Source organism: Doryrhamphus excisus, linkage group LG3, assembly GCF_037039965.1.
Source record: "Doryrhamphus excisus strain RoL-2023G ecotype Guam linkage group LG3, RoL_Dexc_Guam_v1.1, whole genome shotgun sequence".
NCBI lineage: Eukaryota > Metazoa > Chordata > Actinopteri > Syngnathiformes > Syngnathidae > Doryrhamphus > Doryrhamphus excisus.
Genome location: NC_136359.1, coordinates 3,720,813 through 3,736,446, shown reverse-complemented (window position 1 = coordinate 3,736,446; position 15,634 = coordinate 3,720,813). Strand labels below are relative to the sequence as shown.

The following is a 15,634-nucleotide window of genomic DNA, read 5'->3' as shown; positions in this document are numbered from 1 at the left end:
ACTGGATTAAGCAAAGTTTATTTTGGATTCAAACTAAATTTTAAGACTGGAAAGACGAAAAAAAACTATCAATACGGAGTTATTCCAACAAGTGAAAGAATAACTCAGGGAAGCCGGTATCACGTGATGTTGATGTTTACGTTTTACTGGGCATGCCCTATTGACTATTCTGGTTGATTTTCACAGCGCATGTAAACAAGAGATTGGAATATTCCTTTCTATGGATACCATTGTTTCCTGAAAGGTCATTCGGAAAGAGAAAAAGTGGTCATGTAAAAACATGGCTACTGTGGAGTGTCTGTGGTGTAAAGACTAGCATAGCAATGTAATATTGGTCCGTGTGGCAACACCTAGCTTGTTCCTCCGATAGACTTATTGATGCACGTGTGAGGTCGTGGTGACATTTTGGAACATTTTAGGTTTTTGGTCAAAAAAGGTTGAAAAACACTGCCTTATGGGATATATATATATCTATACATTAATTTCAAGGAGTCTGAAAATATGAGAAATGGTTGAGTCCAGTCATCCCTTTCATACTTGGAAGCAAAGCACCATCTAAAGGACAAACACTTTCCATTGGATAACACCCTTCCATTGCTCTTGGAGATATCTTCAAAGCTCTCCACTCTCAAGGTTCATTCCAGCCCTCCCATTTTTTGGGGCGTTGAAGCTAACAAGGAGGTTTTAATCAGGCGGCGGTGCACCCAAGAGATGGCATCAACAAACCACCTTAGGGGGTCTTTGGTCTTCTGGAAGAACGTTCAAAAAAATGAAAAGAGCTTCCAGGGGCAAGCAGGAATAAAATGAAGCCTCTCTAGGGAAGTTGTTAAGGAGTGGAAAATGTTTGATTTTTTTTTTTTTTTTTAACTTGCCACTTCATCGCCATCTTTGACATCTGGCTCCAGCTGGAAGAGCTACAATCCCTTTTTACACAGAAACTCTGGAAAATAGCCAGTGAACAGAACATCAAGCATTTATTCACCTTTGCCTTTTCATTGAACGCAATGAAGCGGAATATTTCTAATGTGTTAGCATGCGGTTTGACAGTTAAAAAAAAAACGTTGTTATTGCTGCTTTTCCATTGACGTAACAAGCTAGCACCTGGTTAGCCCGGGTTCTGTGTGCCAAACCACGCCGTTGTTACAATTTGAGAACGACTGTAAATGACAAAAAAAACTAAACACACATGCTGTGCCTTAAACTCCATACTCTCCTCGGTTTCTTGATGAATATAACAAATATAATAAAAAAAATAATAATAATAATTACCATGACCAACATGCTGGGGAGTAATCCCTCATTCTCATTCTGTTGCCTTTCAAAATTTTTTTTTTCAGTTTTCACACTATTATATATAAGAGCGGAAAAGCAGCACTTCTGTCACAGGTGTTCCCCAAGGCTCATGCGTAGAGCCCTTTCCATTTTATGATAAAAAAAATTTTTTTTGCAAGTGAATAACAGAAACCACTAGTAAGGATGAAGAAATATTGTTTCATTTTATAAATTGAAGATGATTGGAAGATTTGTGTTGGAAGACACAGGAAGCTCTTGTCGTCACAGGTGTTCCCCAAGGCTCATGAGTAGAGCCCTTTCTATTTTATGCTAAAAAAGTGAATAACAGAAACCACTAGTAAGGATGAAGAAATATTGTTTCATTTAAAAAATTTAAGATTATTGGAAGGTTTGTGTTGGAAGACACAGGAACCTCTTGTTGTCACAGGTGTTCCCCAAGGCTCATGCGTAGAGCCCTTTCTATTTTATGCTAAAAAAAAGTGAATAACGGAAACCACTAGAAGGATGAAGAAATATTGTTTCATTTTATAAATTAAGATTATTGGAAGGTTTGTGTTGGAAGACACAGGAACCTCTTGTTGTCACAGGTGTTCCCCAAGGCTCATGCGTAGAGCCCTTTCTATTTTATGCTAAAAAAAAGTGAATAACGGAAACCACTAGAAGGATGAAGAAATATTGTTTCATTTAAAAAAATTAAGATTATTGGAAGGTTTGTGTTGGAAGACACAGGAACCTCTTGTTGTCACAGGTGTTCCCCAAGGCTCATGCGTAGAGCCCTTTCTATTTTATGCTAAAAAAAAGTGAATAACAGAAACCACTAGTAAGGATGAAGAAATATTGTTTCATTTTATAAATTGAAGATGATTGGAAGATTTGTGTTGGAAGACACAGGAAGCTCTTGTTGTCACAGGTGTTCCCCAAGGCTCATGCGTAGAGCCCTTTCTATTTTATGCTAAAAAAAAAGTGAATAACAGAAACCACTAGTAAGGATGAAGAAATATTGTTTCATTTTATAAATTTAAGATTATTGGAAGGTTTGTGTTGGAAGACACAGGAACCTCTTGTTGTCACAGGTGTTCCCCAAGGCTCATGCGTAGAGCCCTTTCTATTTTATGCTAAAAAAAAAGTGAATAACGGAAACCACTAGAAGGATGAAGAAATATTGTTTCATTTAAAAAAATTAAGATTATTGGAAGGTTTGTGTTGGAAGACACAGGAACCTCTTGTTGTCACAGGTGTTCCCCAAGGCTCATGAGTAGAGCCCTTTCTATTTTATGCTAAAAAAAGTGAATAACAGAAACCACTAGTAAGGATGAAGAAATATTGTTTCATTTTATAAATTTAAGATTATTGGTAGGTTTGTGTTGGAAGACACAGGAAGCTCTTGTTGTCACAGGTGTTCCCCAAGGCTCATGCCTAGAGCCCTTTCTATTTTATGCTAAAAAAAATCAAGTTGCCTTTTTTTTTTTTATTTTATTTTTTTTTCAATTGAATAACAGAAACCACTAGTAAGGATGAAGAAATATTGTTTCATTTTCATAAATTGAAGATTATTGGAAGGTTTGAACACAGTAACCTTTTGTTGTTGTTCACACAAGGCAGGACCGCCGTGGAACACTATTATTAGAGGAGGAGGGAACACTGAGAGTGGAACAGCGGGATGAATAAATCATCGGCGACATCCATTATTCACGGAAACTCGCGGACACCGGCGTCACTGCTCAACCTCGGCCGACCGGTGTGAATTTAGAGCGTCATGACGACAGAACAACGACAATGCATCCGCCATTGCTAGCTTAGTTTGCATCACAGTATTTTTCATATTTTGTCGTGTTATTAATGAAAGTGTCATTCTGGGATGACTTTTAGCTCAAAACACAACAAAACTATTAACTAAAATTAAATATATAAATGATTTTTGTCGAGAATCTGCACGATTCTGGCCTTTTTTAATGCAGTGCTGCTTTCCCGGGAACCCGGATCAATTCTAATCGAATAGTCTGGAGTCTCATGCATCTTCTAAGGCTTATTAAGATTAAGAAGGAGCCTCACTTTTTTTATTATGTGCCTCATAAAAGTATTATTTTGTCCATTTTCATCCATTTCCCCCCCCCCCAACACTGTCTTTTGAACAACCTGAACCACACTTTACCCACAACACGCCTTTTTTTGTTCTCGGAATCCGGATCCTAATGCATTTCTCAGAGGAGGAAAATCCGCTGAGTCAGATCTTCTCAATGATGACTTGGCGATGGACGGCGAACGGGACGGACAGATCTGACTCAATAGCTGCTTTCTGCCTGGATGTTATTGTTTGGACCTCAATATACATAATGTAATGTTCAAATGCCATCTATTTTTTCTATGCTTTGTAGAGATATCAAGTGTAGATAAAACATGTAAATGACTATAAATATGTGCAAGATGGATGAGATATACGAGTGGCCGGGTATGCAAATGTTGATTTTTTTTCGCTGTGTTCAGTTTTTGAATAATATGAGGGTCCAAGCGTGGCAACAAATACTGTATCTATGGTAAATAATTCTATTAAAAAAAACACATACAAAGAAGCTTTTGTCTTTTACTTTATGTCATTCATATCTTCTATCGCATCCATGCAAAAATTAATTTGCATTAGACCATGTTTGTTCCTGTTTTTTTTTTTTTTTTACAATTTTCCGCATTTTTCTTAATGGCAGCCATGTTTTTCAAGCAATCTTTTTCAACATTGTACCCTAAAAGTGTGTACCAGATTTTGCAGCGATTCACCCATACACCTTAAAGCAGGGGTCTAAAACTCAATTTACCTGGGGGCCACTGGAGCTAGGGTCTGGGTGAGACTGGGCCGCATCAGGTTTTACAAAAAAAAGAAAAAAAAACGCATTTATTAAAAACAGAAAAATTAATAAACTTTGGTTTTGATTTCTTCTTACAAGAAAAGCTCTGATAAAACATTCCACTGTTCTCAAATATCTTAATTTTTATTTTTCTACACAAAATAAGATGAAAAATAAATAAACAAATCAAGAATAAATGAATATAATAATAATAAAACGGCAAATAATAAAAACTTAAGAAACCACATATAGTTGGTGGGTAGACAAATGATTTTTTTCAGATTAAAATGAACAAAGCATTATTAGAGCCCTGTAGACATGACAAAACACGACTATAGTCACATTTATACTTTTTTTATTTACAACATATTGCTCAACTGCAGGGTCTTGAGACACATGCTAACTCGCAAACTAGAGAGCTAGCGACCTAAACGGTAGCCTTCAAGTTATTTCCTTTAAACTTAAAAAGCCAAAAAATTACCACTTCCACACGGATAGGGAGGATAACTATTAACAGTTATTTAACCTTTAACATTCATATCTAGGCGGGGGCCTCAAACTAGTGTCCTGCGGGCTACATTTGGCCCGCGGGCCAATTTTGGTATCTACAACACTGTTATTCTTGAACTGTCCGATTTTGCGGTACACATATTTAGACTTTCATAGTATCTTTCCATGGAGAATTCAACCTGACCCAGATTGAAATTGTCCAGAGACTATATAAGGTCCCAGCTGCAGCTGTATTCGGGCGTGGTAGCGTTGTCCTTTTGTGAGACATGCAACCCAATACAAGAACTACATCTGCGAGAGTTGGAGGACAAAGAGTCAAATCCTAATGAAACCGGACGGTGTTCAACTATCCATTGTTCTCATTTTTTGCACAAAGTGGTTTACACGCCCCCTCAACTTGACCTTTCGCTAAAGTGACACAGTAACCTTTGTACTAGTCTGTTCCCATAACAACATTGTAGCAATGCTAGCAATACATTGAGCCAAAGGATAGTGGCATTTTTCATAGGGTGTTTTTGCATTAAAAATAACTAAAAATATGATATACAGTGGTGTGAAAAAGTATTGGGCCTAAACGTTATTATTATTAAGGGAGGAGAAAAATCCAAAGCTACATGGAGAAGTTTGATTTTGATTTTTTTTAAAATATTTTTTAGTTTTTTTAGGATTTTTTTTTATTTAGAAAAATAGATAATTGCAAAACATTTTATTTTTTTTATGATTGTTTTCTCCAATTCAGTGATGCTTGGTTATATTAATATTTTACAGTATATAGTATGTATGAAACATAAAAATATTTTAAAAAGATCTTTATATGGAAAAAAAATTCTATTTTATATATATATATTTTTTTTTAATTTTTTACACTTTTCTCCACCCTAATTTTGTACAGTGACTCTCATGCTTTACATTTTTCATAGGGTGTTTTTGCATTAAAAATAACTAAAAATATGATATACAGTGGTGTGACAAAGTTTTTTATTATTAAGGGAGGAGAAAAATCCAAAGCTACATGGCCCTATGGAAAAAGTTTGAAGTTTGATTTTAATTTTTATTAAATTAATATTTTTTAGTTTTTGGTGACTTGTAGTTCTGTTTTTTTTATTTAAAAAAATAGATAATTGCAAAACATTTTATTTTTTTATTATTATTTTCTCAAATTCAGTGATGCTTGGTTATATTAATATTTTACAGTATATAGTATGTATGAAACATAAAAATATTTTAAAAAGTTCTTTATATGGAAAAAAGTCAATTTTATATATTTTGTTTTTTTTATTTTTTAAAAAATATTTTTTAATTTTTGATGAATTTTTTTTGTATTTATTTAGAAAAACATAATTACAAAATATTTTATTTTTTTATTATTATTTTCCCCAATTCAGTGATGCTTGGTTATATGTATGAAACATAAACATATTTTTAAAATATCTTTATATAGAAAAAAAATCAATTTTATATATTTTTGTTTTTTTAATTTTTATTTTTTTTAAATATTGTTTTTTATTTTTGATGACTAGCAGTTCTTGATTTTTTTTTTTATTTAGAAAAACAGATAATTACAAAACATTTTATTTTTTTATTATTATTTTCTCCAATTCAGTGATGCTTAGTTATATGTATGAAACATAAAAATATTTTTAAAAGATCTTTATATGGATTTTTTTTCTATTTTATATATTTTATATTTTTATATTTTTTTACACTTTTTTTCACACTAATTTTTTGCAGTGACTCATTCTTTACTGTATACACCAGTAAATTTCTACAGTATGTTGACCCATGGTTGAAATATTCCTCTAACAGTAAGTTACTGAAATGAATCAATGTAGGGGGGGGTCAATAAAACACTGCTCTTATTGATTAATGAGTGATGTAAGCGGAGGGCACTGTGGGTCAGTCAAGTGTCATTTCCACGTGACACTTATTGAATACAGACATTTATCATGTGTGATTGTTTTATTGTCATCCATCAGTATAGGAATAACCTGCCTTTTGATGGAATATGGAGGCTGTTCCCTTTGATTGCATGGTGAAAAGGGGCTCTGTGATACGGAGACATCACCAATGAGGGATGCTGCATGGAGATGGTACCCAAGTGAGGGGGGGGGGCTTTTTCCTAAATAAATAAAAAAAATGCATTTGTCTTGTGTTCGGCGCAGGGAAGAGAAGGGGAGGAGAGGGAGGGTATGGAGGGAGGTGTCAAGCTTGCTTCATGTTGATCTAACCCACATCTGTTGTGTGTGTGTGTGTGTGTGTGTGTGTGTGTGTTTACTGTATGTGTGTGTAGTTTGAATACAGCTCCGGTTCTTGCATCATCCCCATCCCTCATCATCCTTAAGCTGCAGCCATGTCGGACTCGGAGGACATGACGGAGTTCGCCAGCATCGTGGAGCGCATCGAGCGGGGCGAGGTGAGTCTCGACGCCGGCTGTCTGTGCACGAGGGGCGGCTTGTGAGTCCGCATGCTCCGCTCCGGCCTATGCTGACGGGGGGAAGAATTACACCACCGTTTATGTCACGTTTACATGATTTATCGGCATTATCTATATCTATTGGGGTGTTTGTGTCATATTTATATGTTTTATTGCCATTTTGTTATTATTTATTTATCACATTATGACGTACAGGCTGCTCTATTATAGCGACACATTATCTTTACATGACTATGACTTGCATCGCTATGACGTCACACCCATCATATCCAATTTAAAGCTGTCTTTACAAAGATGATAATACTCAATTGTGATAGATCCCCCCCAGAAATAGCACCTAGTGTAGCTTAGTGTAGCTTAACACACTACGAACTCGCACCACAGTAACAGTTTTTCTTCTTTCTTTTTTTTCTTCTACAGCCTATAAATCACTCGTAAATAATAATTATAACCTCTTTTAATTAATTTCCAACCTTTACGGCAGTTACATAGAGCCGCAGGCAGGGTGCACACTCCCCCTTGTTAGCTAACCTTAATGTGGCACACTTGGCACCAGCTTGTGTAGTTAAGTTGGGTTTATTAGCTTGTGGCTAATAAGAAAAGGGACGCTTTAATTCGTCTTGTTTATCGCTTCACGGTACAAAGTACAGCCAGTGTTATAAACATACTGGCAAATGAATACCCGTTTGATGGTGTAAATCATTTTTCATACTCTCATCGGTGTTTATTAAGGTGTCCCGTAATTGTGTTATTAGCATTAGCAGTTAGCTAGCAAATCGTTAGCTGTCCTGCTCTTGTATTATGTGGTCATTAGTCAACTGAGTCTATAAAAGTCGAGTACTTCACTCCACGGGTGGTGTCAATAACGTTGCCGCGTTTTATGGACCGAAAAACATGTTAGTTTAACAGTTAAAAGTGTCAAATGAATCAATGAACGCCATGTTGGATTGATGCCCCCTTCCCCGCCATGAAGTTTACGAGATGCTCTTGAAAGCAACAGCCGTTCCTATGGAGATATCCCTTCTCCTCCCCCTCCCCTCCCCTCCCCTTCTCTCCTGCTGGTGTGTTGCCTTCACTGGCCGAGCAAGCGAATGTGCCACTACTTACTCTGCTGCTGATTCACGACAAGGGGGGCTACTGCTTGTTCAGCCTCGTCACAAAAAGTTCACACGGTCGGCGTTCTTTATTTTGTATTAATTTGCGGATAAAACGAGAAAATTCGCTTCGTTTTTCATTTTCGACCTTCGTCATGACTTCGGAGATGCGGCGAAGTAGCACACACGCGGTAAGTTTCAAACTTTTCGGTCGGCGTTTTGTTTAATTTCGCACACAAAGACACAGAAACTGTGTACGTTCCTTATTAGAAGACATTCCCTGGTCACTTTATATGCTTTTTGATATAATATTTGATGGCATTTGTTCTCCCTGCACGTGCCGTGTACCGTATTTCTTCAATTAATGTCGCAAAACAAACAAAGTAAGAGTAATTCTCTTCACTCGTAAACGTGAGCAAGTTAGAAACCACCCCGTGTTTGTATGTATGTGTGTGTGTTTTGTTTATATTTAGCTGTTGGCGGACTAATCCTTCCTTATGTAATGTATGAGAAAACTACCGTATGATTGGAGTGACATACAACTGATAGCAATGCATCCAATGTGCACGTGACCATACCTCCTCCTTTGCACCTATGTAACAGAGGAAAACCAAGCTAGCTTAAAACCAATCAAAATTATATTGCTTTTTTTTAGTTAAATGCATATGTGTTTGTTTTTGTAACCTCATTTTGATAAATAAATGAATATAGGTGGTCAGTACACCTGTAATGTGGCAAGTTAGGACCGTATTTAATGATGGTTTGCTGTCGTTTTGATTTGCCGCGGGGTGTATTTTACATGCTAATGCCATCAGTGTACTTAAAGCCGATGACGTCATCTGTCAGGTTCCCATCAAGAACATCGAGAGGGAGCTGATATGCCCCATCTGCAAGGAACTCTTCACCCACCCTCTCATCCTGCCATGTCAGCACAGCGTTTGCCACAAATGCGTCAGGGAGCTCCTTATGCTCAACCACGACGACTCCTTCGACGGAGGCTCCGAGTGCTCGCTGCCCGGCAGCCCCAGGTCGCGGGTGCCCTCGCCCTCCATGGAGAGGCTGGACAGGCTGGTGCGATCAGGTTAGTAAAGTCTCCCAATGATGCAGAAAAGTCCTTTATACAGCAATACATTAAATAACCTCGAAAGTTGAACAAAATGTACACGTTTCCACACAGGAAATAATGGAAAAGGAAGTTTTATCATTCTTAATTTGTGTAAAAAGAAGTTAACCACTAAAAATGATGGCGGCCATGGTGATTCATTTTACGTGTTTCTTGTAAAAATAAGTAAAAGTAAAAAAAAAATCCAACAAATGTCCTTTTTTTTATAACTCTAGGCAGAGGTGTCCAAAGTGCGGCTCAGGCACCATGTGCGGTCTGTGGCTGTCTTTAAAAAAAAAAAAACAAAAACACAGCAAAAATTTAAAAATCAATAGTTTTACAAGAATAAAGTCAAAATATTAAATGGAAAAAAATTGTAATCAAACAAAAAAAAAGTCATAATTTAACCATGTTAAAATGATGGCGCCCATGGTGATTAATTTTACAGGTTTCTTGTAAAAAAAAAATCCAACAAATGTCCTTTTTTATATAACCCTAGACAGGGGTGTCCAAAGTGCGGCTCAGGCACCATATGCGGTCTGTGGCTGTCTTAAAAAAAATAAAAATAAACACAACAAAAATGGAAAAATCAGTAATTTTACTAGAGTAAAGTCAAAATATGAAATGGGAAAAAAATTGTAATCAAACAAAAAAAAGTCATAATTTAACCATGTTAAAATGATGGCGCCCATGGTGATTAATTTTACGGGTTTCTTGTAAAAATGAGTCAAAGTTAAAAAAAAATCCAACAAATGTCCTTTTTTATAACCCTAGGCAGGGGTGTCCAAAGTGCGGCTCAGGCACCGTCTTAAAAAAATACAAATAAACACAGCTAAAATTGAAAAATCAGTAATTTTACTACAGTAAAGTCAAAATATGAAATGGTAAAAAATTTTAATAAAAAAGTCATAATTTAACCATATTGATATTGTAATATTATGAAGAAAAAATCTTGCTATTTTGGCTGCATAAAGTTGAAATGGACAAAATACCTAAAAAAAAATTTTAATATTATGAGAAGCAAACAAGGAATAAGGTTGACATTTTTGTAAGATTAAGTTGCAGGAAAAGTTACTGTTATGAGAGTAAATTCAAAATATTATGGGAAAAAAGTCAGAATTATGTGAAGAAAATTCACAGAAAGAAAAAACGTAGGAATTGGGGAAAAACAGCAGTATTTTTACAAAATAAAATTAAAATATAAAGGGATAAAGTCATATTCCAACAAGAAAATCTTACAAGAAAACTCCTATTATGAGGCAAAATAATGTCACTTTAGTAGCATAGAGTTGAAATATTAAAGACAATATGTTATTTATAAATTGAAGTTGTAATGTTTGGAAAAAAAAGTTATAATAATCACCAAAAAAAAAAAATGACAGAAATGAATAAAGTTGAAATATTTGGACAAAATAAAAAAATGTAAAATGCAAAAAAGAGCAAAGACACAAATAAAAGGCTTTTTTGCCACCTACACAACAAAGCTGAGATGCGTTTTTGTTGTTGAAATATTTCCAAAAAAGGTTTGAACCCCCCTGACCTAAAGCTAAGGCAATTCATGCCGCAGATTGGCCTTCGTGTGAAAAATATGACTTGATAAAAATAACTTGGATGTCTAGAGGACAAACTGTAGAAGGAGTAAGACAAAGAGCCAAGCCTTAAAATGGGCCAAGCGTTGTTGTCCCTATGCGACGCCCCCTTCCTCCTCCCCCCTCTTGTCCTACTAGATGAATGAACACAAATGATTTCATTAATGACAGAAGTCGCACACATTCCTCCTCCTGGTAATCCTGTCCATTTTTCCCTATAAGCTACGTCGACAGAATAAAAGCGGAAATAACTTTGACCAAACTGTCTGAAACCCAGCTCTCTGTGAGATTGACTAACAAAACTGACAGTGATTTAATCCAAAGGTCAAAATCCACATTGGCAAAATAGCCTGCAGGGACACGGGACTCCCTTTTACAAAATTGTACAGCAATCTTTAAAAGCATTTCGGTTGTTTGCCACCTTTTTAATATCGTTTAGCTGTACAGTGGAACCTGTTCATGTCGATGATCTACAGTATGGTCGGGACTGACGTCGACAAAAGCGGTTGTCGGCATCACCGAAATCGAACGGGAACTAACCGTTGCGTGCATATTTACTTGTGACTAAGGCTAAAAATACCCAATTAGCTAAAAATGTCATCCAATACTTCTCTACAAGAGAGGAGAAATATGATCTCAGGGAAGAACTACATTTGAAACACTTATATGCTACGACTACGTAATTAAAATTAAAATTAAAATTAAAATTAAAATTAAAATTAAAATTAAAATTAAAATTAAAATTAAAATTAAAATTAAAATTAAAATTAAAATTAAAATTAAAATTAAAATTAAAATTAAAATTAAAATTAAAATTAAAATTAAAATTAAAATTAAAATTAAAAATAAAAATAAAATTAAAATTAAAATTAAAATTAAAATTAGGAATAAAATTAAAATTAGGAATAAAATTAGGAATAAAATTAGGAATAAAATTAGGAATAAAATTAAAATTAGGAATAAAATTAGGAATAAAATTAAAATTAGGAATAAAATTAGGAATAAAATTAAGAATGAAATTAAAATTAGGAATGAAATTAAAATTAGGAATGAAATTAAAATTAGGAATAAATTAGGAATAAATTACGAATAAAATAAGCGTAAAATAAATAGATAATTAAAAAATATTAAAGAAAAAATATTAAATAAAAATGTTAAATTAAAAAAAAAATTAACTTTATTATGAAAGCAGGAAGTGAACAAATGTAACAGTTACTGATTGTAAAAGTACCAGATGGAGGGGTAGGATTTAATAAGCTTTGCTTCTTCCTACTCCTTTTGGACATGTGGAACTGGGAACTGATTATGTGATGCATTCAATTGTAATCTGATGCATGTTCAAATGAAATTAAACCATTACCATTACTTTGGCCAAGACAATGCCCCTCTCTATTTTTCCCATTTTTTCCGCAAAATGGCCCCCGGGCTGCCCTATGGACACCCCTGACAAACTGATAATGATGCCTTTTCTCAAATTGTATGTCGACAAAAGCAATCGAGTATGTAGGGTGGACCGGGACTGACGTAAACGGGTTTCACTGTATTATGCACTTTGGTGCCGCCAAGCCAAAGAAGGAACCAAAGAACCCCCCCCTCCCCATTTGCCGCGAGCCAAAAAGCTAAAAGGATCAACCCAATAATTGATAGTACACATGAAACGACACACAAAATGATCGTGGCGTTGAAAGTAACAAGTGGTTTCCATGGTGACGAGGGACCCTCTATGGGACTATTATCCACTCTCCTCCACATCATGAATGAGTTTATTATGGCGCATGTGTTGACACGGGAAAGCAAAAGCCTTACTTTTTGAATAACGGGTTCATTCAGCTAATGTAAACATTCTCCTCAGGATTATACTGGAAACGTACATTTTTATAAGGCGGTTACATAAAAGAAAAATACAACAACGTCAGGGGGCTCTCAAACTTAACGAGAGGGCTGTCAGATGATTGGTCGCCACGGTGACTCGACCTGGCTGTTAAGGAATGAATGGATTAGTAGGCAAGGAGAGAATAATGAAGGGACTCCATTATATTTATCAGTGTGCAACTGGGATAGGCGTCGCTGTGCTGGGAGAGATGAAGGAATGCTTTTGAAATCCTCGTCTCCTTTAGGATCGCACATTTGGAGCTCTCGGCCAATCGGATTTGACGTCTTTCTCCTGCGTTTTGATTTTATTTAACAGATCATCAGCTTTTATGTACTCGTGCAGCTCAAACACGATCACATGCTTATTTATTCATGCAAGTACTGTTTACATTCGTTTGTGTTCCAACACACACAATGCATGCTGGTTTGCAATATACACTGACATTTGGAGTACAAATACACACAAGCACACATGTAATACATATATCCTTAACATTGTATCATCATTAGACAAAATATCACAGTTATTGATAATTTGTTGCTAAGCTTTGCCACCCAAAAATACATGTTTCATGTTTTTTTTTTAACAAAACTTGCTCAAATTGTTGTTTGTCTATATGTGCCCTGTGATTGGCTGGCCACCAGTCCAGGGTGTACCCCGCCTCTCGCCTGAAGACAGCTGGGATAGGTTCCAGCACCCCCGTGGAAAAGCAGTAGAAAATTAATTAATGAAAATTGGAGGCTGGCGCACGGTGGATGAGTGGTTAGCATGTTGGTCACATTCCAAATACATGCTAGGTTAATTAGCGACTCCAAATTGTCCATAGGTATGAATGTGAGTGTGAATGGTTGTTTGTCTATATGTGCCCTGTGATTGGCTGGCTGGCCACCAGTCCAGGGTGTACCCCGCCTCTCGCCCTAAGACAGCTGGGATAGGCTCCAGCACCCCCGCCACCCTCGTGAGGATAAGCAGTAGAAAATATTGTCCATAGGTATGAATGTGAGTGTGAATGGTTGTTTGTCTATATGTGCCCTGTGATTGGCTGGCCACCAGTCCAGGGTGTACCCCGCCTCCCGCCCCAAGACAGCTGGGATAGGCTCCAGCACCCCCGCCACCCTCGTGAGGATAAGCAGTAGAAAATGAATGAATGAATGAATATTCGGCAAAGAAGAGCAAAATGACATCATAGTCAAACTGTGGCATGTAGGCCACATGAGGCCCATCAAGCCTCTAAATCTGTCCCACGAGACGTTTACATTAAAAAAAAAAACTTTTAACATGGAAGCTGTATCCAGCAACATGATATCCAGTACTATTGTGGCACGCTTGAGTCGTACAGGAAATAAATGTGATTACACCCATATAGTCCTGCCACAAGGCATGCTGGGTAGCTTGTGGTCCTCTCTCTCTCTCCCAACATTTTGCCGTAAGGTGAGGAGGTCGTCAGAGACGTAAACAAGGAAGGGACATTAACTTTTAAAATCCAATGTTTTACTGTCCGGACTACCCAGCATGCCTTGCGGCAACTTGTAAATAACAGTTTAAGCTACTGCTTAGCTGTTGTTTATCGGACATGCAGTAATAGTAGTAGTTGATACATGTCATGCGTTAACTTGCAGATGTGTTTTTGTTTTGTTGCACCGTGAGTAAGTATGTTGTTGTCTTTGATGACCACCCATACATGAACAGCACCCAACTCCCGACTCCAAATTGTCCATAGGTATGAATGTGAGTGTGAATGGTTGTTTGTCTATATGTGCCCTGTGATTGGCTGGCCACCAGTCTAGGGTGTACCCCGCCTCTCGCCCCAAGACAGCTGGGATAGGCTCCAGCAGCCCCACGACCCTCGTGAGGATAAGCGGTAGAAAATTAATGAATGAATTTGCATGAGGGTACCAAACAAAAAAAAAATTATGATGAAAATGTGATATGGGAAAAAAATGCATTATTTTCCAATAATATTATTCAGTATTCAGGTGTACCTAATGTATAGTCTACACTGTATGTTGTAAACCTCACCAATCAACATCGTGCACTTCATATGCTATATGCGTTTTAAGCATTCCAAACATTTTCATCCTTAACCACTGATTTCTCCACCCCCCCCCACCAACCCACAGTCACATGATCACACATTTTCTGTGTTGTTTCATCTTTATTTGTCACCTCTTTTTGTTGATTGCTTGCAGCCACACTGCGAAGGTCGCTCGGAAATCGAGGTAGACGCGGCCTCCGACTGTTCAGTAGCTGTAGTAGTGAGTACAGTGTCACTGGAACCCCCCCCCCCCCAAGCCCCCCAACTCCCCTCAAGTTTGTGAAACCCTAGCTTGAGCTCTCCGCTACGTAGTTCCTTTTTTTTTTTTAATTTTTAATTTTTTTAAGCCCACATGAGCAAACACGACGACAAGCAAATCGCAGCTAAGCTAAAAATGCTGTATAAAGTACTTTTCTAGGTACTCGGTGAAATGTAGCAGCTTTAATGGTAAGTAAAATATCGCACGCAAAAGAAATGTAGCGGGGCGCATGGAAAATGTTTGTTACAAAATGTGCTGTTAATAAAGTTAGACGGGTGTGTCCAAATTAAACGATGCACGTGCCACTAACCTATTCTCTTATTCTCATAATAGTTTGAATTTATTATTGTAAAAACATTATTTCCCTAATTTTCCCAAATTATTTATTTTTTTAAATATTTTTCTTGTTATATCCTTTTAATATTTCAAATGTGTGCTTTTTTTTAAGTAGTATTTTTAGAATGTGCCAAGGGCCAATAAGATTGTGTCGTAAATCGGTTACATAGCTTCCACTCCACTGCGACAAATTTATTTTTATTTTTATTTTTATTTTTATTTTTATTTTTATTTTTATTTTTATTTTTATTTTTATTTTTATTTTTATTTTT

General features: G+C 36.4%; 1 protein-coding gene across 6 annotated transcripts in view; it reads left to right on the top strand.

The window, feature by feature from the left end:
• The first annotated feature begins 6,867 nt into the window (after nucleotides 1-6,867).
• trim36 (tripartite motif containing 36) overlaps nucleotides 6,868-15,634 on the top strand; it is a 29,638-nt gene continuing 20,871 nt past the window's right edge. For 2 of the 6 annotated variants that reach the window (XM_058070767.2, XM_058070771.2), the window contains exons 1-3: nucleotides 6,868-7,053; nucleotides 9,015-9,249; nucleotides 14,922-14,987. In XM_058070767.2, coding sequence (XP_057926750.2) covers nucleotides 6,991-7,053; nucleotides 9,015-9,249; nucleotides 14,922-14,987 — 364 coding nt within the window. In that variant the 5' untranslated portion in view covers nucleotides 6,868-6,990. Of the gene's footprint in view, nucleotides 7,054-7,254; nucleotides 8,360-9,014; nucleotides 9,250-14,921; nucleotides 14,988-15,634 lie in introns of those variants that run through there. The other 4 variants (XM_058070766.2, XM_058070769.2, XM_058070768.2 and 1 more) reach the window with 4 other exon arrangements.